General features: G+C 49.1%; 1 protein-coding gene across 4 annotated transcripts in view; it reads left to right on the plus strand.

Annotated features, from left to right (window-relative positions):
• LOC147732747 (ATP-dependent RNA helicase DDX25-like) overlaps positions 1 to 26,259 on the plus strand; it is a 1,983,894-nt gene that overhangs the window by 1,603,724 nt on the left and 353,911 nt on the right. For all 4 annotated transcript variants that reach the window (XM_086957315.1, XM_086957316.1, XM_086957313.1 and 1 more), the window contains exon 11: positions 15,295 to 15,483. In XM_086957315.1, the coding sequence (XP_086813441.1) occupies positions 15,295 to 15,483 (189 nt within the window). The remainder of the gene's footprint in view (positions 1 to 15,294; positions 15,484 to 26,259) is intronic.

Raw genomic sequence — 26,259 nt, forward strand, 5'->3', positions numbered from 1 at the left:
CAATAAATGATTTGCCTGTGTTCATTACACCCCTTGTTACAGCAATTGTTAATAAAATTATAAGGTAGAATTGCTTTTGCTCATTACGTCTGTGCGAGTAGTGTTGGTGCATAGGACACATCATACAGTTGTGCTTGGAATATTTCCCAGGAAGGGCCTAGGCAATCACATGGTATGCCTGTGTGTTTTAAACCCCTAGTTACAGCAAATTTGCATTCACATCTACACACACACAAATGTTTCCACCCATCCATCCCCATGTGTTCATCATCCTCCCAAACTTAAGCATTTGACAGTCCACTCACAGTTGAAATGGGCTAGAGATCTCTCAGGGCCTGACCTGGTGGAGGCATCCCCTCAGGGTACGTTCTGTCCAGACTTGACAGGGGAGGAAGGATAGGGGGGCGTTTGGGAGTACTTTATAAAGACACCTTCTCGTGCTTCACTGAGGCCCTCACCACTCCCTCAGATCCCTATCAGGCCCTATACTTCTCCCTGAAGATCCTACCCACTGATAGTTTTGTGGGAGTAGTCCCCTACCGGCCTCCCAGACCCAGAGGAATGTTTAATCTGGATTTTAGCAATCGGATTGAGCCTTACCTGGCTAGATCCAATGTCACCCTTTTGGGTGACTTTAATTTCCATTTGGAGAAAACTCTGTGCTCTGAAACACAGGTTTTCCTAGAATTTATGGATTCCTTTGGCCTCCCTCAGTTGGTTAGGAACCCTTCTCATACGCAGGACACTTTTTGGATGGGATCTTCTCTAACGATCCTAGGATAGAGGTGAATGATCCCATCCCACTCTCTTGGTCTGATCATTACGCCATTCCATTTTTTTATGCAAACTGCAGAATCTCACCCAGATCCCAATTTTAAGAACAGGGTGGAGATGAAGAGAAACCTTGGCTGCATAAATAAGGAGGATCTTCTAATTAAATATAGCAATTATTACTGTCCCCACCTGGATGTTAACTCTATCTATGATGATTTTTCTAACTGGCTCTTGGCGGCTATGGACTCTCTTGCCCCTCTTAAGGAGCATTATGTGGCCAGGAAACACCCTTTGGTGCCTTGGTTCACCGAAAGGTTGAGGAAACTTAGGCAGGTATGCCGACAGCAGAAAAGAATATGGCGCCGTGAGCTCATTTCAGTCGAAAGGGACCTGCATAAACTCAGACTGAAGGAATATAGGCTAGCTATTAATGAGGAAAAGGTCATCTACTATTCCAAGATGACTGAATCCATCAAATACCAGAGAGAACTCTTCATTGTGATTAACTCCCTCCTAGCCCCCTCGGCCTCTGCCAACACTGAGGTCTCCCAGGAGCTATGTGATAAAATGGCATCCTTTTTTATTACAAAATCAAGGACATATATTCCTCCCCGGAGATATCCAATGTTGGAGGGTCAAAGGTTGATCTTCCCTCTGATTCTCTGGTAGCTCCTTCAAAGGATTGCTGCTTGAGCGCCTTTCCCCCTATACTTCAAGAAGACACGGAGCGGATGTTAAGGGGAATTAGTTCTGGCTCTCCTATGAAGCCCTGTCCCCTGAAGATCCTGAAACTAGGAATAGAGGCCATTGTGCTTCCTTTGAACGAAGTTCTTAATGCCGCTATTACTTCTGGCCAGTATCCTACTACCTGGAAAACAGCCGTGGTCAAACCTCTCTTAAAGAAGTCCTCTCTGGGTCTGGCAGAACTAAAGAACTACCGGCCTATTTCCCTGTTGCCCGTCCCAACTAAAATCTTGGAGAAACACCTGAACTTCCATCTTAGCACCTATCTGGAGGATCATCAGTTGTTAGATGGCTCGCAACATGGGTTCTGAAGTGAACACAGTACTGAGACGACGTTAACCATTGTTTTTAACAACGGGTTCACGCATGTCACACCACCTTACTGATCCTTCTGGACCTAACGGCAGCCTTCGATACCATATCTCCCCTTAGATTGGCTGGGAGGCTCCGGGAAATAGGGATTGAGGACTCTGCCCTCAACTTGCTTACATATTTCCTTATGGAACGGGCTCAAAGAGTTAAGATGGGTCAATTCCTTTCTGCTCCTAAATGGCTGTTCTGCGGAGTTCCCCAGGGATCCTCATTGAGTCCCACCCTTTTTAACCTTTATGTAGCACCACTTGCCAGGGTTGTATGATCTTTTGGCCTAGAAGTGGTATCCTATGCTGATGGCCCTCAAATCATGATTACCATCACTGAGAGTGTTGAAGCATCAGCAGCAAATTTTAAAGGCTGCATGCAGGGGGTAGCTGCATGGATCGTAGAGCACTATCTAAGACTCAATGGGGATAAAACTGAGATTTTAATTTTGGGAGACTATCAGTTGATTTGGTCCAGGGCCTGGTGACCAGATACGCTTGGATATTGCCCTCGTCCTGACCTCAGTGCCAAAAATCTAGGCATCATAGTTGATACCTCCCTCTCCTTGGGCCCCCAAATAAATAGAACAGTCTCCACTTGCTTCGGAATAATAAGAACCTAATGAATAATAAGCTGATGAGCCAAGCTAGAGCAAACCTGCTCCCAGGTTGCTTATGTTAGGGTTCAGGGAGGGCCTGGCAGTTCAGGGTAGACTGTTCCCATTGGAGTAGGGTCAGGATTGATTTGCATATAGATGGATCCAAGCTGAGGTTGCATGGTGTTCAAAATAATGATTCACTGGGGACAGCCCAGAGTAATTAACAGTGGCTGAGATTAAGTCAAGTATTACCTCCATCGGGGGCGCTAGAGGGCGTACTAGCAGCATGGCCGCACTAATGTGAGGCTCCTGCAGCCTGTAGATCTAATCCATTATATATCCTGTTTTACCATTGCCTGCTCTTCCTTTGTCCACGAATCCTGGGTGAGACTGGCTTGATACACATCCGGTTCAAGTTTCGGCCGGTTTTGGTATTCCTGGCCGAAGTTACAGCCGGTTGAAGATCTCCCCGTGTGGTGCCCTGGAGACGCCTGGCGCTGCTGGCCGGACTGTCGCTTTACTTTAGCCCGCGGCGCACCACGAGGTGAGAGGGCCTTCGCGCTCACCCCTCAGTGGGGGCCTCCCGGTCCGGTGCTGCCCTGAGGCGACCATCGCCGGAGCGGAGGGACGGCTGTCTGGGACCCTCGCTGGGCACTTGGTGCTACGCTGTGCCACATTGCAGGGAGCAAAGCCTATGGAGCCGCGTTGCTGCCCTCGGAGCCGACGGCCGTGAGAGGAGGCAGCCGTTATGTAGACGGGTGAGGCGGGGTGTCTTGCCTGCTCGTGCCCCTGTTTGCAGTGTCTCTCACTGCTCCCCCTGCTTGCTAGATGACCTGAGACTACCGGCCCTGCCTTCCTTGGCGCTCTGTGCGGGCCTACACTCTCGTGTGTTCCTGGTGCGGGACCCCTGTGCATTGGAGTGCTTATGCTTGTGGGCTGCGTGAGTCTGGGGATGCTCACCGCAGAGGGTGCCATTCCTGGCCTTGGTTATCGGAGCTAGCGGGGGACGCAAAAGTCTGTGAGGGTGGTGGTGCCTGCGTGCTGCGACTTTCCTTACACCTCCTACGGACAGTGAGTACTGGGTAGCTCCTTTTGGCTTGCGCTGCCTTGTGGTTGCTGGCTGATTTGTGCATCCTCAATACCCCAGTGCTTGCTGTGAACGACCGCAGGCAATTTGATATGGGTAAACCGGACAACAAACAGCCGAAGCTGTCCTTTGATTCGATGGCGGCCAAGAGAGGTGCGCGCCTTGTGCAAGACGCGGGAAGCTCCCGCTCCACCCCTGCTGTAACTGACGCTGTCCCCCAACATGTTACCCCGGACTTTCAGCAAATGATGCAAGAAATGAGACAGGGGTTTGCTACCATTGTGGACAAGGTGGATAAACTGTCTTCACGGATGGATGCTGTGGTGCAAAAGATGGACGTTCATGAGGAGCGCATCACGGCGGCAGAACAGCGTATTTCTGACCATGATGATACGGCTGCTACCCACACAACACAACTGGCCCGAATGGACAATGTGCTCCGGGTCATTGCTGCAAAGAATGAGGAGTTGGAGGCCAGAAGTCGGCGCAATAATATACTCGTGGTATGGTAGGTGTACCGGAGACGACCAATGTGGGTAAGATGGAGACCTATGTGGAAAAGATTCTGATTGGCGCGATTGGCTCGGAAGCCTTCTCCAAGCAATTTATTGTGGAACGGGAACACCGATCTCTTGGGCCACTGGAACCCCGCCGCGACCGATCATCGCCCGTCTCCTGAACTATCGGGACCGAGACGCGGCTTTTCGTGCGGCCCGCACCGCCCGTACACTCTCTTATGACGGGGTCAATTTTTCCATCTATCCGGATTTCACGCCTGTGGTGCAGGAACAAAGGCGTAAGTTCCTAGATGTCAAGAAGAAGCTTAGGGAGCCACAGGTGGACTATGCCCTATTGTATCCTGCGAAAATGAGAGTGACGCATCAGGCGAAACAATGCAACAGGCGGAGGACTTTGTGAAGCGACTCAGGATGGAGCGTGCTGCGGACCGACACCACGGAGATGAGGGGCAGGAAGGATTCCACTCGGCCAATGAAGATGAGTGATGCTGGCCACGGACTGGGCTACGTTTGTAACTTGGACTTCTGGGGCTGCGCCGCAGTGCCCGCAATTTATTTAATTTTTCTCCTTCCCATTTTTGTTGTCTGATCCCGCTGTGGAGAACTGTGAGATGGCTTTCATGCATGCGGACGAAGGACACTGGAGGAGCGTTGGACTACGGTGGTAATGTACTCCAGGCACCCCCCCCCACTACCTGGGCCATGCTTGCTGGTGACATGAGGGCCAAAGGCGAGGTGTGGGGGTGGATATGTGCGCCTCTAGATTACACCCTGAAGGGTATTCCCCAATGACCTTGGTGTTTCTGATGCAGATGTTTAGTTGGGTTGGTTTTGATGGGGGGGGACATGGGGTCCTGGCAGGTAGGGGTTGCTCAGGTGGGTGGTGGGGGGATGCACTTGTACTGAAGTGCGATGGACTCTTGGGACTGTTTTTTGCTGTTTCATTGGTTGCTGCACTGCTATGGTTGTGACTGCTTCTTTGGACCGAGGGTTTGAACATACAAGTGCAGTGACAAGCCTTTCTTGCTATGATATGCTGTGGGATGGCACTGTACCTGGCGCTCGTACCCGACCCTGCTGCCAGAGGGGGGTGGGGCACTGTCGGGTGCCTAGTGTTTGGTTTGATGTAGGTACTTGCCCTAAGGACCCTGCTGTGATTGCAATATTCCTAATTCCGGCCTTGTGTTCTACGGCAGTGTGTAACTGGTATGTGCTGGGTGGGGATTGTCGAGTTGAGGGGGAAGGGAGTAAGAGAGGTGTTTGTGGTGTAGACTGGTTGCGGAAGCGAGTTCATAATGTTTTTATACTACGCTGTTCTTCGCCTGGGAGGCGACATTGGCGCGTGGGTGTGTCTGAGTGGTTGGTCTTTTGCACGAATTATGGCTGATGGTGCGCTGGATAAAATATCGATTATGTCCTGGAATGTGCGGGGTCTTAATGATGCCAGAAATTGTAGGAATGTGCTGGCATACTTAGATAGACATCAGGTGCAGATCGCTTTCCGACAGGAGACGCATCTGCGCCCAAAACATGACCCTAAATTTGCTAGTCATTGGGCCACCGTTCGGAAATTTTCATCATACTCGTCCTATGCTCGTGGGACTGCTGTGTTGATCAAGAAAACTCTCCCTTTTCAGGAGCTAGGGGTGAGAGTGGATCCTGATGGGCGGTATGTGATTTTATGGGGAAGAATTGGTTTGGATATTGTTGTGCTTGTGAACTGTTATGAGCCTAATGTGGACACGCCTGACTTCTTTCTTACGCTCTGGGGCCACGTCATTGCCGTGGACGCCACGCATGTTATATGGGGCGGTGATTTTAATGTAGCGCTGAGAGCTGTGGAGGATAGGTCTGACGGGAGCCATCAATATAACACTCAAGCGAGGGATGTATTGTGGGGCATTCTGGAGGAAGCAGGGTTGGTGGATAGTTGGAGGTTTACTCATCCTGGCGGCAGAGAGGGCACACACTTCACGACACATGCACGCACTTGGGCGCGGTTGGATTATGTTTTTCTGTCGCGGGGGCTTGCCGTGGGACTACACAGAGTGGAACATCTCCCCAGAACCTACTCAGATCACTGCCCGGTTAGGGTTGCTGTGTCGATGCCGGGTCTCAATAAGCCATGCCCTCCCTGGAGATTGTTTCCCTCAGTGCTGCTGGATCCCATCTTCAAGGCAGAACTTGGGGAGGAAATAGAGGTGTTCTTTCCCAGGAATAAGGGTTCAGTGGACAGTGTGGAAATGATTTGGGAGGCCTTTAAGGTGACGATTCGGGGGATTACAATCTCCAAAAGCTGTGGGGTACTCAGAGATATTGTTAAGACCATTACGAAATTGGAGGCTGACTTAAAAAAGTTGGCGAATAGAATGATTGCTGACTCGGACCCAGAGCTCACTCATAAGTTTAGGGGCAAACTGTCGTACTTTGAAGAGGAGGCTGCTAGGGAAGTGAAGTATAGAGGGAAGTACTGGACTGCGAGGGCGAGAGACCGGGTAAGGTACTTGCTGCACTCACGAGACACCCACGCTTTAGCACTGGGGTTCTTGAACTGGTACTAAAAGACGGCACCCGGTGTCAGGATGCGACAGGGATTCAGAAGGCCTTCATGCACCACTATGAACAACTATACACTACACAACAGACGGGGGAGGTCAGGTATGGGGGCTTTCTTGACGATCTTGCATTGTGTTGGCTATCTGATGACCACAGGGCATTTCTTGGTAGACCCCTGGAAGTGGAGGAAATCAGAGACGCCATTATGTCTCTGAATAATGGAAAGGCGACGGGGTTGGACGGACTCCCGGCCGAGTTCTACAAATGTTATGTTGATATTATGGCCCTGGTGCTTAAAGAGGTCTTTGAGGAGTCCCTGGAGGTAGGGATTCTGCCGGGATCCATGAGGGAGGTGGCGATTACGTCCCTACTAAAACCTGGCAAGGATCCCCTGGACACAGATTCCTACCGTCCCCTGTCGCTGCTTAATTGCGACGCAAACATTTTAGCGAAAGTCCTAGCGGCGCGGCTGTCTTTGCTTATGTCCACTATAGTGCTGACGGATCAGTCCGTCTTCGTACCGGGGCGCGCGACCTCCCATAACCTTCGTACTCTCTTCTCTTTACTTCTGACCATAGCTCCTGAACTCCCTGTTGCCGCAGTTTTTCTGGATGCTACGAAAGCATTTGATTCGGTGGAATGGAATGACCTCATCGATATACTGTGTAGAATGGGCTTTCCTAAAATATTTATTTTGTGGGTAAAATTATTGTACACCCAACCGTGGCCAGAGTGATAGTTAATGGGATTCTCTCCCCTCAATTGCCTATAACGAGAGGTACTAGGCAGGGCTGTCCTCTTTCCCCACTTTTATTTGCTATCGCCATAGAGCCGCTGGCCTGTCGCATCCGGCAATTGCATAAACACAGTGCGTTTAATTGCTTCCAACGCCAAATAGGAGTATCACTGTATGCGGACGACATCACAGTATATGTGAAGGACCCGCAGACGAATCTCAACCCGATATTGCGGGAGCTTATCGTTTTTGGCGAGATTTCTGGCATACACATGAACTGGAAAAAATCTCAATTCTTCCCGCTTACTGCGGCTGTTGAGAGGTTTCCGCTGGACTATCCCCTAGAGTGGTGCGACACTGATCTTCGCTATTTAGGTATTGTGATTTCCCTTGATAGGGAAGAGACGATTAGGCTCAATTACGGTGTTGCTATTTCCAAGTTGGCGGACAATGTTACGCGATGGATGTCCTTGCCGCTTTCTATGGCGGGTAGAGCCTCGTTGGTGAAAATGGTGGTACTCCCGCGCTTCTTGTATTTGTTCCAAAATATTCCATATCACCCCGGCGCATATTTTTTTAAACGCCTTAGGTAGGAACTCCTTCGATTGTTCTGGGGGGTCAAGCAACCGCGGTTTAAGTGGTCCACTTTAACATTACCTTATGACAAAGGGGGGTTTGATGTTCCGGATTTCGAGGTATACTATCTGAGTGCTCAGGCGCACTATGCCTATCATTGGATGCGGCCCACGCCGTTTATGCCGCAGATAGCGGCTGAGGAATGGATTGTTCATCCCCTCCCACTTGACGGTATGGTACTGGGGAGAGTCAGTGATGTGGATACGCAGCCCACCACGGTCACGTGCACGATAGATGCATGGACTCGTATTGCAAAGATGTTGGGACTAAAGTTACTTTACTCACCGGCGCTGCCGCTTGTGTACCACCCTACATTGTCACTGCTGCGGGAAACGGGATTCCAAAACATGTGCAAATGGAACAAGTTGTTCACATGGGTGGATCTGTTTCTTGAAGGTAATTTTCAGTCCGAATCGATAATGCCAGCGGTTCTACCGCGAGCGCAAAGAGCAGGGGGGATAACGAGCATCCCTGTCTCGTGCCTCGTTCCACTGGGTATTGTTGGGAGACCAGCGGGCCTGTTCTCACTCTGGCCATCGCCGAGGCATATAGTACCCTGGTCCACCGGGTAAACCCCTCCCCTAGACCAAAATGCGCTAACACCCTATGTAAATATTCCCATTCTAGGCTGTCGAAGGCCTTTTCCAGGTCATCGAAAGGATTAGGGGGCATGGGGCCTCTGCGTGGGATTCCTCCAGTAAACGGAATAAGCGACAGATATTCATAGTCGTATTGCGTTTAGGGATGAATCCTGCTTGGTCCTCATGTACTAAGGAGCTCATGTGACCTAACAGTCTAGACGCTAATATGCTGCTCAGAATTTTATAATCAACCGTTAGCATCGATAGCGGTCGATAAGACGCTGGGTCATCGGCCTCCCTGCCAGGTTTGAGGAGGGGGACCACTAATGCTTCGCACATCGAGCTGGGGAGGCGTCCCAGGCATTTCGCTTCCCTATATACCACTAGCAGTCGGGGAGCCAGGAGATCCACGTAGGTGGAGTAGAACTCTACCGGGAGCCCGTCGAGGCCCGGAGTCTTGTTTCTCGCCATCCCCTTTATGGCGCTACGGATTTCTCCGAGCTCTATGTCTTTACCTAAGTCCTTCGCTATTTCAGGTTCCAGTGCGGGGATCTGCAAGGTCTGTAAGTAGTCATCAATCCGGGCAGTGTCCCGAGTTAGTCTACTACGATATAACCTTTCGTAATACCTCAGATAGCAGTCGAGTATTTCTGGCTGGGTGTGTACCTCGGTTCCCTCCGCGGTGCGCATTGTCACCGTTGGTGTAGTTCGTCTCAGGGGATTGGCCAACCAGGCTAGAAGTGCGCCCGATTTATCCCCTTCTGTAAGTGATCTGGTGACATAGGCCTTATAGTCAAAACACCGCAATCGCTCCACCTCCACAGCGACCGCTTCTCTCGCTGCGGAAGTTTGTTCCTGGAGTTCTGGGTGGCCGGGGCGGCGAAGCTCCATCTCGCGGAGTTTCCGGTCAGCGTTGGCCAGGTCATCAAGGATGACCCTCCGCATTCCCAATTTCTTCGTTATGCAGTAGCCTCTAACCACCACTTCAAAAGCATCCCACTCTGAGGCCCTCGACCCAGCTGTGCCCTCGTTCGCCACAAAATATTCAGCGATTTTATCTTCTAGGTCCGCCTTGAACACTAGATCTTCCAATATCTCGGGGCGCAGCTTCCAAGTGGGAACACTAGGGACACCCGGAAACCATCGGAAATCCACTAACAGGGGGTTGTGGTCAGAGATGGTCCTAGTTAAGTATTCAGATCGCACGGTCGCGGACACTAGTTCCGTCGATCCCAAGAGCCCATCCAGTCTCACATGCAGTTCATGCGTACCAGAAAAGTATGAGTAGTCTTTAGTACATGGATGTTGTGCTCGCCAAATGTCCGTCAGCCCCCATTGAGTCTGCCACTCCCTCCTGCCTTTAGCCACCCGCCGGACTGGGGAGTCCGGAAGGGGGGGTGCGAACGATCGATGTCAACGTCCACTACCGAGTTAAAGTCTCCTCCCATGAGGAGGGTCCCCAACAGGAAATGGGCCAAGGAGCCCAATAACGTGGTCAGGAAAGCGAGTTGGTCCACGTTAGGCGCATAAATGCAACAAATATTTAGAGCCCTACCCCACAATGTGCCAGAAATTGCCACGTATCGTCCCTCCGGATCCACCACAGATTTGGAAACCTGCAGGGGTATCCCAGCCCGCACCCAGATCAACACCCCTCTCGCGTAAGCTGAGTATGTGGTGTAGTATACCTGCCCCCTCCACCTACGCTGTAGCGCCAAACCTTCTGCTTTAGTAAGGTGTGTCTCTTGTAATAGCGCTATTTGCACCCCTCTACGCACCAGGTAAGCGTGTATCTTGTGCCGTCTGGACATGGTGTGAAGGCCTCGCACATTCCAAGTGATACATTTCAGATTAGTGACATCAGCCATTGTCCCATATTGTCTCATCTAGGTTCCTCCAGCAATGCTCAGCTATGGATAACTTTACAGTCAATTCAACAACAGTGGCGGTCTCCCCCCCCCCCCCCCCCCCAATAACACTAAAACTTCCCCCTGCAACAAACTCCCTCCCACCCTCCCCAGAACAGGTTCCAAATAATACCATCTAGTTCCCATCCAAACCGTACCCTCAGTAAACCCCCCTTTCCCAACTAACCCTAAGGTAGCCACCGCAGGCGCGCCTTAAGGGCCGAGTGGGGGTTGAGCGCCAACAAGGGGCCACCGAGTCTCAGGCTCCAGATCATGAATATTGGGCATAGAAAGCCACCCCAACCCATCCGGTGATTCATGGCCCAGCAGCGGCTTCCATAGACTCTTCACCCTCCGCCATATTCCCCCTCCCAAATGGAATCAGCTCACCCGAGTTCATCCCTGCCCATCTAGTAGGCCCTCTGCCGAGTCAGGAGTAATCACAGGTAAGTTCACACTGTCAGTCTCCGAGTCCTCCGTGTCCGATTGGCCCCTATCTCCGCCAGGTTCCGAATCTTCGGTGATGGGTCCGCCCTGGGAACCAGATAAGTTGGAAACCATTTCTAACACTCCTCGCCGCTCGGCTACAGTTTCCATCTTCGAGGGTCTGCCCGGTTTACCACGGCGGCTCCGAAGTCTTTTGGATCTCCGTTGCTGTCCAGCCTCCGACGTCGTTTGAAAGGAGGAACCGAAGCCATCCTTACCAGCTCTGTACAGTTCAAGCCAATTGCAGACGTCCTCCGGAGTTTCAAAGAATTTGGTTGTGTCATCAAGGATGATGCAGAGTTTCGCTGGAAAGAGCAGGGAGTACTGTATGCCTTCGCTCCGCAACTCTCGTTTGACCGCTAGGAAAGAGGTCCGCTTGCGCTGGGTCTCATAAGTATAGTCAGGGAAAATGTTGACCTGGCTGTTCTCCACCTGGTATGGGCCGTTGTGCCTGGCGGCATTGAGGAGAAGATCTCTGTCCCGGAAATGTAATAAACGCGCCACCACCGGGCGCGGGGAACGGCCTTGTTGAGGAGGTCTGGCCGGTACCCTGTGTGCCCGCTCCAGGGTATAGAAGGAGGAAAGTCCTTCAGGCGCCACTGCAGTCCGGAGCCAATTCTCTAGATAGGTCACCATGTCTCCATTTTCAATCTTCTCCGGTAGGCCCACCACACGGATGTTGTTCCTCCTATTGCTCCCTTCAGCGTCCTCCGCTTGTCTCTCCAATTCACCGATCCGGGTCAGGGCATCTTTTATTGTAGCGGCCAGGGACTTTTGCGCCGGTTCCAGGACCCTCACCGAGCTCGCTATCTCTTTGACTCTGTCCGAGAGCTTACCATGGTCCGCTCTGAGAAGGCCCAAGCTCGTTGCGACTTGAGCGATGTCCTGTTGTAAGGCCGATCGTGTATCTGCGATCGCCTCTAGGATGCTATCAAATTGTTGCTGTAGGTGAGGGCCTCCGGACCTCTCCGGGTCCTGTCGATCGTCTTTCTCCGGAGCCTCCATGTCCGAGACGGCTGGAGTGCCACCTTTAGGTCCTCTTGGTTTCCCCATGGCGGTCGTGCTCTGTAGTAGGAGGCTCGACAGACGACTAGCTAGGAGGGGGTCACAGCTGATAGCCCTTCGTTGAGCAGCTGTGGGGATACGGGCCTTCTGCCGTTCCTAGCGTAGTGATGCAGAGCTCCTCCACTAGTCAGCCCTCCTGTGATGAGCCGCAGCCGAGTCCCCGGGAGCAACAGAGGGGGGAAGTAGGAGCGAACACCGCCAGGCAGCGCAGTCTTGCCGGATCGAGGTAGGCCTCTGTCTCCCGTCACCGATGTAGCCGAACCCCCGGCAGGACGTCCGAGTGTCGTATCATCGCTTATAATGTTCCTCAAGACCCAAAGGGGTCGGATTCAAGGCGTCGAGCACCCTCACCGGTAGTTTCAGGATCTCGGCGGAGTAAGTTTGCCCGTCTCGGGCGGCTCAGCGCCTCCAGCCACGCCCTCTGGCAATGAGGGCCTTTTCAGCGCCGACAAATTGATCAGCAATCTTCCGGGGAGGACTTCGGTGTCTGTAACCTCCCGGACCGTTGGATGGACCGCCGTTTCTCCGAGAGAAGAGATGGAAAGGAGACGCGCGCAGAGACGGCGATCTCTCCCTGACTGAGGTTCACGCCAGTTCTATCGAGCCGGAGCGGGCGCCATCTTGGGCTCCGCTCCGCTCCCTCTGTAACTTCGCTTTTCGTCGAGACCAGTCGGTTTTCGGGATTCTTCAGGCGTCCCACCAAGTCGGGCTCCCTACGTCCTTCAATTTGAGGGGATCGGTGCGCTTAAAACCCTCGGGATTCAGGATAAATGCGGGCTCAGTCTCGGAGCCGAGCTCTCAGGCGACCTCTGGCATCGGCGTCCAAGCCACGCCCCCCTCGTTCTCTACTGATGATGTGCATTGTGTGATACGTTATGCTGGGACCCTATCGGCTGTACTATTCCTTCCTTTAATGATCCGTAGCGCTGATGTGCGATGCTACCTGCCATATATAGTGGAGAAGTGTGGCTCACTGGTTAGAGGAGGCAGACCTGGAAGCAGAGGTCAGCCCGGGACCAGGGTTCAATTCCCGGCTCGGCGGGGTCTTGAGTCTTAAAATGTCCATGGACTCGACATCTCGCTCCGGTGCCCACTCGATTCACGGGTTCACACTCTGCGACTCTGGGCAATAACTTGCTTAATCTCCACAACGGCCCCTCGCGGCGGGATGCCTGGCTTTCACCTTGCGGATACCCTGCCAGGGCTATCTCACAAGGGAATACCAGGACGGGTTCCCTAAGCAAGCGCTTAGAAACCGGTTGGTGATTTGCGCTATATAAATTCCTGTACATTTACATTTACATTTACATATATGCTGACCAGTATTTCCGATTGTAATGTATACCGCCCAGAGTGAAGAACGATCTCTTTTAATATTTGACTCTAGCATTGCGGTTTTTAATCTTGTACCCGATCTGTCTGTACACCACTGTATGGTTTTCTTTGTGCTCAATAAAGGTTTTAAAAAAAAAAAAAGTATTACCTCCATCACTTTTTTGTATACTATAGTGTTTCGCCCTAGGTTGGATGGGTATGCCTTGACGTGGATCCCGTGCTAACTGTGTCTGAGGATCCAAGTTATACTTGGCTAATGAGCTCTAAATAGAGCGAAACCTGTCCCAGACTACTTGTGTTCCTGTTCAGGGAGGACCTAGCCTAGCAGTTCGGGCTGAATTGGTTCAATTTAAGCAGGGTCAAGACTGATTTGCATATGGCAAGGCCCAAGCCGAGGTTGCATAGTGTGCAAAATAATGAAGTACTGGGATGTAGCCTGAGTAACTAACAGCAGCTGAGATTGATTCAAACCTTCAATCCATCTACTTTTCTAAATCTTTACAGGTATGGCCCAGGCAGTCACCTGGTATGCTTTTTTGTGTGAAAACCCATGTCACAACAAATTTGGTATTTACATCTATCCACACCTAGACTTCCAGCCACCCATCTCCATGTGTTCATCATCCACCCACACTTAAGCATTTGTCAATCCATACGCACTTGAATCGAACCAATTATTCAATCACACTCATCCATCTACCTATCATTTTATGTACCCACAGTAATCCAACAGCCTAATCATCCTTTTAAGCAACCTCTGGTTATCAGGTTTTATCATATAGTGACTCGAAACACATTGGCGTCTTTCATTGTACTAACTTTTTCTTAGAGTGGTCATAGTATTGTAGTTGCCATCATTTTTCTAAATATGTGAATTAGATATGATTTTGTAGTCAAAACACTTCTCAGATACTGTGTTTGTCTGAAAATTTTGAATAAAGGATTTAACCAGCATCCACCTGTGTCTACAAGTGCCCGTAGTTGTGTTTTTTGTGTGTGTGTGTGTGATATCTGTACCATATGGGTGCCTCTTTTATTGCTTTCAGTTTGTGCACCAATACATATCACACACTAACTTAGAACTTTTACAACAAAGAACATGTACATCTAAAATAAGATTTGAACTCTCCATCTTGGAGTCTACCCTTACTGCACTTCATCCCCAATGGAGTTTTATACCTTGTCCTGTATCTCAGAGACTTTGAAAACAAACATATATTGAAAGTCCCAACTACCCAACCCCCCCGTCCACAACCAAAACATACGCTCCCTACCATGTCGGTTGTACATCTATGTACTGTGAATCCCAGCCCCCCTTGATGGTCCATATTAGAGCACTATCTACTGTATCTTGAAAAATACCCAGCTTCCAGACAAATTCCTTGTCTTTACTAAGGTGTTCCAAATTCACAAGTTTTAGTTCTGGTAGGTCTAATTTAATAAATTAGACAATAGCAACATGTGTCATGTGCGGGTAACTCATGAAAACCGAACCATTCCAACTTGCCTTCCACTCATCTCCACAAAGATTATTATGATAAAGGACATTGGCTGCTGGTGTTTACTCATTCTCGATTGGACGATAACCTCCCCAGTTCTGCGTGTATACACATCTTGTGCCACACCCCTCAGAACCCTGAGTGAATTAAAGGTAATGGGCAATGCTTTATAAAAGTAGCAAAGACCTTGGTTGCAAGAGCTATGTAGGAGTTAAATAATTTAATCATCTGGATTTTTCATCTGGAATAAATAAAATACTTGGTCACTTCACTTTTTAGCAGACTGAATGTATATATATATATATATATATATATATATATCAGCAAGATACATTGTATACACATGTATGTATGTATATATTTATATATATATAATTTACGTTGGAGTATAAAATATGATTCTCTTTTACAGGCATTGATGTTGAACAGGTGTCCATAGTCATCAACTTTGATCTCCCAATGACAAAGGATGGCAGTATTGATTTTGAAACCTACTTGCACCGTATTGGACGTACAGGTCGTTTCGGTAAAAAGGGACTCGCTGTGAATCTGGTTGAAAGAAACAACTATCACCTTGTGGCTAAAATAGAAAAACACTTTGGTAAGTTTTTGGGGTAATTTCTACTTTGATTTCTCCTGATCAAATCAATAGCACATCTGAAATAAATTGTCTTTCTTATTTTTGTTTCAAGTTGCTCAACTTATAAAAGGAATAAGCAATTCAGAATGAAATTAATTATTAGATGTTTTTATGAAGAAAAACATGAACTCCCTTTTCCATATGCCATATACAATATACAAGATTTGAATTGGGCATGCAGGATAATTTTCACTGATTGAGCTGTATATAGCATGTAATTCTTCCCTGGATTTTCCATGTGTTTGTGTTTTTTGTCATTGAATTAGTCTGTGGTCCTTGGTGGAATATCTCTGTCCCAGATTGAAAAAGGGCCTGATGCCACAAGTAACCATTAACTTTGTCATAGGATGTAGCCAGTCCTACCTACCTCAAAGGGATTCAGCACAAATGTGCTGTTTTAATTGGAACTGCATATTTGTGTAAGTTTGGAGGTAACCTACTAATTTGATGACCCATTCAGAAAGTTCTACTGCAAGGTACTTTGACTTACAAATTTCACTTGAAGGGAAGGCTCTAAATTGTAAAACCTGGGGCTGTCTGTTGTAAGATGTCCTTCTCAATATGATTGTGTAATTACTGTACTCCCCATAGCTCTGCATGCTTGGCATTCACTTTCCTCTCCCAGTCCATTAGAAATGGGACACCCTCTCCACATCTAAGTAGTGTCTTCCCAAGAACTCTTGGCAAGCCCCTGTCTAGTTTCCAACTCCTTTAGTTGTTGTTCACAGGCTGCTGTCCCCGGGAATCCAAGTGATGGTCGCTCTTGCGGACCTAAATGAAACCCCACAATGTTAACCGTAAACACCTCACATGAGTGTCCATTCTTGCAATAACAATAGCCATCTTTGGTGCTGCTCTCCAATAAAAGTCACACGAAGCCTGTTTTCCATCTTACATTCAAGGAGTGCTCAGGAAGCACATCCTCATCTCTGATACCTTATCTGAAAGGAACAAAGTAAGGTGCACGGTAAAGCCCAGCACATTACTTTTTTGGGATTGTAAATCAACCTTGGAATCCTGAATTCAGAATCTGAAGCAAAGGCAGCTAGGTCTGGCAAAACAAAGGAAGTCTTTAACCACTCAGCTGCTAAACTGATACCCCCATTGGTCTGAGCCTTCTTTCAATGTTTGGGGGTAGTTAGAAAGTAAGCCTTCATAATTGTTTTCCCATAAAATGTATCCACGCCAAATTTGTGTCTTTTTTCCCCCCAAGATCCTGGGGATTCTAATTGTACCTAAAGTTTGTAGAATGAAATTAATTATTAGATGTTTTTATGAAGAAAAACATGAACTCCCTTTTCCATATGCCATATACAATATACAAGATTTGAATTGGGCATGCAGGATAATTTTCACTGATTGAGCTGTATATAGCATGTAATTCTTCCCTGGATTTTCCATGTGTTTGTGTTTTTTGTCATTGAATTAGTCTGTGGTCCTTGGTGGAATATCTCTGTCCCAGATTGAAAAAGGGCCTGATGCCACAAGTAACCATTAACTTTGTCATAGGATGTAGCCAGTCCTACCTACCTCAAAGGGATTCAGCACAAATGTGCTGTTTTAATTGGAACTGCATATTTGTGTAAGTTTGGAGGTAACCTACTAATTTGATGACCCATTCAGAAAGTTCTACTGCAAGGTACTTTGACTTACAAATTTCACTTGAAGGGAAGGCTCTAAATTGTAAAACCTGGGGCTGTCTGTTGTAAGATGTCCTTCTCAATATGATTGTGTCATTACTGTACTCCCCATAGCTCTGCATGCTTGGCATTCACTTTCCTCTCCCAGTCCATTAGAAATGGGACACCCTCTCCACATCTAAGTAGTGTCTTCCCAAGAACTCTTGGCAAGCCCCTGTCTAGTTTCCAACTCCTTTAGTTGTTGTTCACAGGCTGCTGTCCCCGGGAATCCAAGTGATGGTCGCTCTTGCGGACCTAAATGAAACCCCACAATGTTAACCGTAAACACCTCACATGAGTGTCCATTCTTGCAATAACAATAGCCATCTTTGGTGCTGCTCTCCAATAAAAGTCACACGAAGCCTGTTTTCCATCTTACATTCAAGGAGTGCTCAGGAAGCACATCCTCATCTCTGATACCTTATCTGAAAGGAACAAAGTAAGGTGCACGGTAAAGCCCAGCACATTACTTTTTTGGGATTGTAAATCAACCTTGGAATCCTGAATTCAGAATCTGAAGCAAAGGCAGCTAGGTCTGGCAAAACAAAGGAAGTCTTTAACCACTCAGCTGCTAAACTGATACCCCCATTGGTCTGAGCCTTCTTTCAATGTTTGGGGGTAGTTAGAAAGTAAGCCTTCATAATTGTTTTCCCATAAAATGTATCCACGCCAAATTTGTGTCTTTTTTCCCCCCAAGATCCTGGGGATTCTAATTGTACCTAAAGTTTGTAGATTCCCCCAGAGGAAACTGAGAAAATAGCCAAAATATAGATAATTTGTATTTTGTTTGAGAAAAAGGGCTGTGCTAGAAAGCGTATGTTTTTCTTTTCTAAACTTGGCAACAAATGGCTTGTTGTGCTAGGATCACCCTCTTCCCATTTTCAGTGACAAGAGGATTGTATTAGAAACATTTTTTGCCATTGTTATAGAGACAAAATGGCCGCAGAATAGGAGCACCTTAAGGGTGAACCTTGGCTTAGGCTCCAATATCTGTGAATATCCTGCCTTATGCCCTGCCATCCGTCTTGTGCCAGTACCTCAAATTATGGAACTTCTTATACTGAAACAGCCACCTCTTACATGGATCTCGGGGGGACCATCCCCAATCTGTCCTCGATTCCTGCTGACTCAGCATGCAACATCGACCCTCTCGCTCATGTTGTTTTGAAACTGTCCCTCTCCCCTCTGTTCGAGTTTGGGCCTTGTTAGTAGTACACATCGTTGGAGCTTGCTTGAGAGCTCTGGGCTTTGTTGGAGTCTGCTTCCTACCCGGGAGTGCCACTCCAAGGTGGGGTATATCCTTGCGCGCTCCCAGCACAGTCTCATTCTAGCAAGGCCTCCGAATTGCCTCTACACACTTCCTGAATTGCCCATCCCTGCCAAGAACCACACATCAGGGGATAGACCAACGCATTCAAGTGTGGCTGTCCACTTCACTGCACTAAAAAGCAGTTACACATTTACCTAAAGCTGTCAAGGAGGGTGACCAACCGTCCGTAAATTTCACGGACAGTCCGTAAATTGGACCTCACGTCCGTTGTCCGTAAAGATCCCTTTTACGGACGCCCTTTGTCCGTAATTTGGGGTTTACGGCGACCTGCACTGCTCACCTTTGTGACGCCTCGGTGTTCTGAGAGAGCTCCCTGCTGAAGCCCCCTCGCACTTCTCTGTGCTGAAAAGCAGCCCCTTCCCAGCCTCTCACAGAATGTGATGGGCCCATTGTCATTCTTTATGCCGGCTGATTGTGGCATACAGGAATGACAATGGGCAAGTCTGGACAGTTAAGGCATGTGGTGACCCATGTGCAGTTTAGGTAAGTAAGAATAAAGCTGAAGACAATGTTTGGTCTAATTTGCAAGGGTGTTTTCCAGATTACATGCTGTGTTTATTCACCACCATAAAGTGAATTAGATTATCACCTTTAGGCAAAGTGTAGGCACGTTATTTCACGCTGCTCATGGGCACTGTGCCAGGTGTATCGTTGCGTCCTTTATAAAATGCAACTATTTTCAAAGAAGGGTGGTGCTAGGTGGCGCACTTGCAAATGGCCGCACTTACGTGAGGCTCTTGCCGTCCGGCGGCCTTTATCCGGCAAATATCCTTATATTGACCCCCACTGTGGTACTTAAAACATCCGATCGATAGAGCTGCCCCTCCGGTTGCTCCATGCCGAAACAGGTGCGGATCGGTGGTTTCCTGCACCCGTGAGGTGCGGTTTGAATTTGGCCGGGGAGTCCTGTGGAGCGCAGTGCATCTGAACACCGGCCGGAGAAATCACGGCAGCCTGCGGCTGCGCACGCGGTGCCTAGGCCGCGCAGACTGCTGAACTTCGGATGCGAGACGGACTCCTGCCTAACTCCCGCTGGGAAGAGTGCTCCGTCGGATTAACTCATTGCGGTGGATGAGGCACCTGTAGCCCCTGCTCTCGCGCTGGGGGACAGGTAGGAGCGGAGTACTGCAAGCAGCAGAAGGTGTTTGGGCATATCGGCCATGGGTACCAACAAAGGCCCACTGGGCATTGAAGTGCAGCGCCGGGGCACAGGATCGCCTGAGACCCCCCCTTTGGGGAGTACCCGCTGATGCTACGAGATCTGCGCTGCCCAGGGGGTAGAACATCAGCGTGTCAGGGCTACTCCAGCGACTACCAGGAAGGACGGCCTATTCAGGCCGAGACCACCCGAAAACCAGACTAAAGGGCACCCTTACATGAGGAGATATATGCAGGCGGCCTGGCACAAAGGAATGACACAGGGGGCTCCGGACCACTTGAGGCCCCCCTCCCTCGGGTGGGCATTCATTATCGCTGTGTGCTTTGCGCTGCCCGGGCAACTTGTACATTTTTGATTGCCACACCGGTGAACGACAGCGGCCTATATCAGCCAAAACCGCAGAGAGAGCAGCCTTCTGGGCGTCATTACATTGGGTTGTGATCACGGTCGGAGCTGACGGCAACAACTGGGCCTCGACCAGGGCTAATTCACAGGAAGAGGCCACTGAGCGATAGAAGCTACAGAGAGAACGCTAGGCCGACATGCTGACTGGCTAATGCATCTGCGACCCCGCTTAAAATAAGGCCTCAGCAAATTCTGTATGCATGGTCGGAGCGACAGCATTTGAAATACGAGCAGGCCATTTTATGTGTCCATAAGAGGAGAAAGAAGCACTGCGAATACGCTACTGAATTGCACCCTAGCGCTGCCTCGATGGACCCTGCCAGAACATTGCTAAGAGAAGGGTTTGTGCACTACTATTGGGGCACCGTCGAACAGTGTCATACTGTAATGCTACTGCTCCCACTACTGCTGGCTGGACCACGGGTCTCGGTGCACATCCAGTAGTCCACAGTGAAGCGTCTCTGAGAGATCCTGGTGCAACAATGGGTAAAAACAACGCAAGACAACCGAAGCTCACCTTTGATACCGTTAAAAGGAACACTCGCACAGGACAGGAAAGTCAGGAACAGGCTATGAGTAGTGGGTCCCAAGAAGATACTGCTGGGCCATCCGCTGAGGTACAAGGCATCCTTCGCGAGGTCCGCCAAGGGTTTGCTACAATAGTAGACAAGGTCGACAGGATGTCATCACGGATAGACTCAATTGCTCACAAACTGGAGGGACACTATGAAAGGCTCAAGGACTCGGAACGCGCATTTCAGACTCAGAAGACACGACTGCCAGGCACACGACGCAACTCTCCCGAATGGATAATTTGCTGAGGGTCATTGCATCAAAGAACGAGGACTTGGAAGCGCGTAGTAGGCGCAATAACATTCGCATTTTGTGTGTACCGGAAACGACCAACACTGGACGAATGGAAGACTACTTGGAGAAGCTCCTTTTAACAGCAATTGGCTCGGAAGCCTTTTCTAACCAATTCATAGTGGAAAGAGCCCATAGATCACTGGGACTTCGGCCCAAGCCTGGGGATACTCCAAGGCAATAGTTGCTAGGCTCCTAAACTACAGATACCGAGATGTGGCACTGAGAGCTGCGCGCAGTAAACAAACACAGTCGTTTGATGGCAACTCCTTCTCTATTTATCCTGATGTTACACCCATGGTCCAGGAGAAAAGACGAAAATGTATCTATGTCAAAACCAATTGGCGTAAAGCCCAGATTTACTATGCCCTCCTTTAGCTGGCGCGGTTGAGAGTCACACACCAAGGCAAGCAAAGATTCTTCACGAAGCCACAGCAGGTAGATGACTTCCTCAAGCAACTAAGGAAAGCGAGAAGAGCTGAGGAGGCAGCGGAGGACCCTTTGAGGTCCCCATTGGTAGAAGCGGACAATGAGGTGCAGGAATGAAACCTTATCGAATGTCGACTTGGTAACGAACTGCTATATATGTGATTTGACTTATGTTTGCTGTGGGGCAGCTCTGCTAACGGTTATATGTTTTTTATTGTATAATGTACCGTGGGGTGTCTCAAAATAGCTCGCCGGGCACCCTCTTGTCTGACTGAGCTGCAGCTCCTGCTGCGTGTTGTTCTTAGGGCATAGGGTAGTTGTGCAGCCACCTAGAGATGGCCCCTACAGGGAATTCCCCCAGGCTATTTTGCCGTATATGGTTGGTTGGGGCTGTGATGTGTTTTTTGTGGGGAAAGGGAGGGGGTGGGATGGGTGTGAGTATGATACTGGCATGTTTGGGTTGCTTCAGTGGGAGGGCTGGGGAGGGGGGAGAGCCAATGGGAGTTGGATGTGATTAGAGGTGTTGAGCTACAAGATAAAGAGATCACTGTATACACAGAAACCTGGCACGCAGCTGGTGCAGAGGGTAAAAGAGCGCTAGACATTGTTTTTGGAACGGTTGCATATGGCTAATCAAGTAGGGACACATCTGAATGTCATTACGTGGAACGTCAGGGGGTTAGGTGACCCAAGAAAGAAGCGGCAAGTACTGGCTTATCTAGACAGACACCAAGCACATGTAGCAATGTTGCAAGAGACCCACTTCACGCCCCAGAGGGCCGCAGCATTTGCATCTCGATGGGCTGCACACAGAATTTTCTCCTCATATTCAAGTTACGCCAGAGGGACTGTTATATTGATTAAGAGACAGGTACCCGTCCATCTGGCTGGGACGTCCCAGGATGATCAGGGGAGTTACTGCCTAGCTTGGGGACGCCTCGGATTGGAGTCAGTCACTTTGGTATGTTGCTATGGGCCGAACGTAGATGCCCCAGATTTTTTTACCACCTTGTGGGGAAAGATAAGAGACATAGGCTTGAATCACATCATATGGGGTGGAGACTTTCATGTTACTTCTGCTCCGAATCTAGACCGGTCACACCCTGCCCATCATCATCGCACTAAGGCTAGCACCGCCCTAAGAGATATCATTGTAGATCATCACTTGCTAGATGCGTGGAGACACATTCATCCCCAGACGCGGGAGGGTACACATTTTACAGCACATGCGGCATCCTGGGCGCGGCTTGATTACTGGATTATATCCCGGGACTGGGGCCTGCGATTTGTACCGTACAGCACTTAGCTAGGACATACTCCGACCACGCACCAGTCAAGCTCACACTCTCCTCTGCAGATTTCAATCCCCCGCGCAGTGCTTGGCGACTCAACACACGCATGCTTTTAGACACAGCTTTTTGCGAGGAACTGCGCGTACAAGTTCAAGACTTTTTTGCACGAAACAAAGGATCAGTGCAGAGCGTTTAGATTATTTGGGAGGCATTTAAGGTCTTCTGAGGGGTTTCTGCATATCAAAAGGGGTGGGCGTGCTCAAAGATATTGTCCACACACTTTGTAGATTTGAACGAGAGCTCAGGGCACTGGAGGCAAAATTGATGCTCACCCCAGACCGGGATGCACAGCGCGCGTTTAGGACCAAGCTTACAGAGTACACGGAAGAGGCTCAGAGGGAAACCCGTTTCAGGGGCAAACATTGGAAGGCCCGTCGGTATGGTGAGGGGGAGCGACCAGAGAAAGCTTTGGCAGACACGATAAGGCAACCACGCTACTCTAATTACGTGGTGGAATTGGAGAGGCCAGATGGGACACGTTGCTGGGACACTGCAAACATACTTGAGGACTTTACTGAACACTACATCACTCTATATACCACTACCGGGGGACATGACGTAGATTTGGATGCCTACCTAGGGGATGTTACTTTGGGCTGGTTGAGCGACGTGCACTGCAAGTTCCTGTGCGCTCCATTCGATCTAGACGACGTTCGTGAGGCCATATAGAGAATGCAGTCTGGGAAGGCCACCGGAATGGATGGCATTCCAATAGAATTTTATAAGACCTATATAGATCTGATGGCCTGATACTACGTGAGGTCTATGAGGAATCAATCTTTGGAGGTGGGTTCCCTACCCCCGTCAATGAGGGAAGCCCTTATTATATCACTTTTGAAGCCTGAGAAGCCAGCTCATCTATGTGGGCCTTTTTGACCACTCTCTCTACTAAATTGCGATGCCAAAATTTTGGCGAAACGAATTGCTACCCGACTAAGCCTGTTATTGGAGAGCTTGATTCTCCCGGATCAGTCCGGATTTGTCCCCGGAAGAGCCACTTCACATAATCTGAGGACTCTCTTTACGATTCTGAATAACGTTTCCCCAGAATTGCCCTTGGCAGCAATTTTTTTAGATGCCACTAAGGCTTTCGACTCTATTGAATGGAAATACATCTTTGGGATAATGCTCCGGATGAGGTTCCCGCCACTTTTCATATCTTGGATACGCTTATTGTATCATCAACCGGGAGCCAAGGTGCTTATTAATGGGCACATGTCTCTGAGATTTTAGATTACTAGGGGCACTCGTCAGGGGTGCCCTCTGTCCCCATTGCATTTTGCCCTGGCGACTGAATCACTAGCAGTGTGGCTGAGGCAGCACCATAATGACATGGCCTTGCGGTGCAACATGAGACAAATATTGGTTTCCATGTATGCTGATGACATTACTCTATATGTGCGAGACCCCCAGAACAACTTAAATACACTCCTTCAAGAGTTCATTATCTTTGGGAATCTGTCGGGTGTCCAGATAAATTGGGGGAAGTCCTGCCTTTTTCCGTTAACAGGTTCGGTGGTGCGTTTCCCTCTAGATTTCCCATTGGAATGGTGCAAGGACGAACTACGATATTTGGGTTTCGGCATTACTAGAAATAAGGAGAAACTCATGAGACCCAATTATGGAGTGGCGCTGACTCGAATAGCAGACAAGGTGAGCCGGTGGATAACACTCCCACTTTCCATGGCAGGTAGAGAATCGCTGATAAAAATGGTGCTATTACCCCAGTTGCTTTATTTGTTTCTAAACATCCCCTACTACCCAGGCCGATGTTTTTTTCAGTCTCTCAGAACAGAAATGATCAGACTGGTGTGGGGGGGTAAACAGGCCAGATTTAAGTGGGATGTTCTGACTAGGCCTTACTCATCAGGTGGATTTGGCATTCCAGACCTTGAACTCTATTAAATAAGCGCTCAGGCCCATTATTTACATTTCTGGATCCGACAACGCAAATATATGCCACAGTTAGCAGCCGAACACTGGCTTGTGCACCCCACTTCAATAGAGGGAGCCTTGCATACAGCGCTGAAGGCCCGGGAACGCATGCAGAATACTGTAGATGCCACGATTACAGCATGGAGACGTTTTGAGCACCTTCTGAAGGCCCCTATGCTTTATTCACCCTTACTACCACTAACATATCATCCAAACATGCCCCTCCTGCAGGAAACACTTTTTCATAAATTTCAGGAACGCACGTCACTCAGATACTGGGGCGATTTATACGAGAATGGACAGTTCAGGGATTCGGAGACAATCTTTCAAGATGTACAGCGCACTCCGTTAGATATTTTTCTGTACATAAGGCTCAGGCACGGGCTCTGGTCTTTACATTCTGACTTCCCAACTGAACCTCAGATACTTGCACCACTACAGTTGCTCCTCCAACAAACAACACCTAAGCGCTTAGTCTCCTTACTATATCGCGCAGTCCACACACAGTGAGAAGTGGGAGCTCCGGCGTCCCGTACATAGTTGGGGGAAGAATTAGGGTTTGAATTGACGGAGGACCAATGTGAGCACTGCTGTTCGCAGACTGAGCGAATTTCGGCCAGCAGCAGGCTGCGCATTATACACTACAAATATTTACACAGGCTGTACCATACACCGGTTAGACTGCATAGACACTACCTTCGTGACTCGGACCGTTGTGATAGATGTCATGCGCCCCAAGCTGATTTTCGGCACTTGGCCTGGAATTGTCCGGGAGTACTCGAGTATTGGAGACTTATTTTTGAAGCCTTGAATCAAATGATTAACACGCACATACAACCCACGCCACTGCTGGCATTATTAAGCTATGTCCAAGACGTACCCCTGGCATATCGTAGATACATAGCCCTTGCACTCTTGCTGGCCAAGAGGTGGATAGCCTGTAGGTGGGGCAGGGGGAGAGTGCCCAAATTTAAGGATTGGCTTAATGATATGGTTTATTGCCAGGAGCAATCTGCCATTTATGCTGAGTTGCTGCCTAGAGCGTCCCGTCCTAGATATATTTGGTCGCCACTAACGTCCTACTTACTGACAAGACCCCTGGAGACTTGCCATTCATGAAGACCTGTATGTATAGTATGATGAGCCGACGTCCTCCAAAGATGCACACGTGGGTTTATATCATTGCTGGAATTGTCTAGATGGCACTGTATTGAGACTGTAAAGAGGAGAGAGGATTAAATGGGTTTCAGCACGCCTTCTGATGTTCTGTTTTCTTACTTGACTCCACAAGGATCGACAAGGTTGGGCATGGGTCAGAGTTCTGTATGCCAACAGCTGTGGTCCAATGCAAAGGTGTACTTCCCGAAGACCAGTACTTAATTTGTGTCAGAGTTGAGTTGGAGGCAGTTGTCTCTCATCCATTTGGCTATGTTGGTCATGGCGTTGCAGAAGTTAGTTTTGGCATTGGAGGGGTGCTCAGTGATCGAGAGGATCAGTTGGGTGTCATCTGCGTAGGAGAATATGCGGAGTCCGTGGGATCCGAGGACGTATGTAATGGGGATCATGTAGGTGTTGAACAGGGTG

The sequence above is a fragment of the Lissotriton vulgaris genome, chromosome 2_1, assembly GCF_964263255.1.
Source record: "Lissotriton vulgaris chromosome 2_1, aLisVul1.2, whole genome shotgun sequence".
In the NCBI taxonomy this organism is placed as follows: Eukaryota; Metazoa; Chordata; class Amphibia; order Caudata; family Salamandridae; genus Lissotriton; species Lissotriton vulgaris.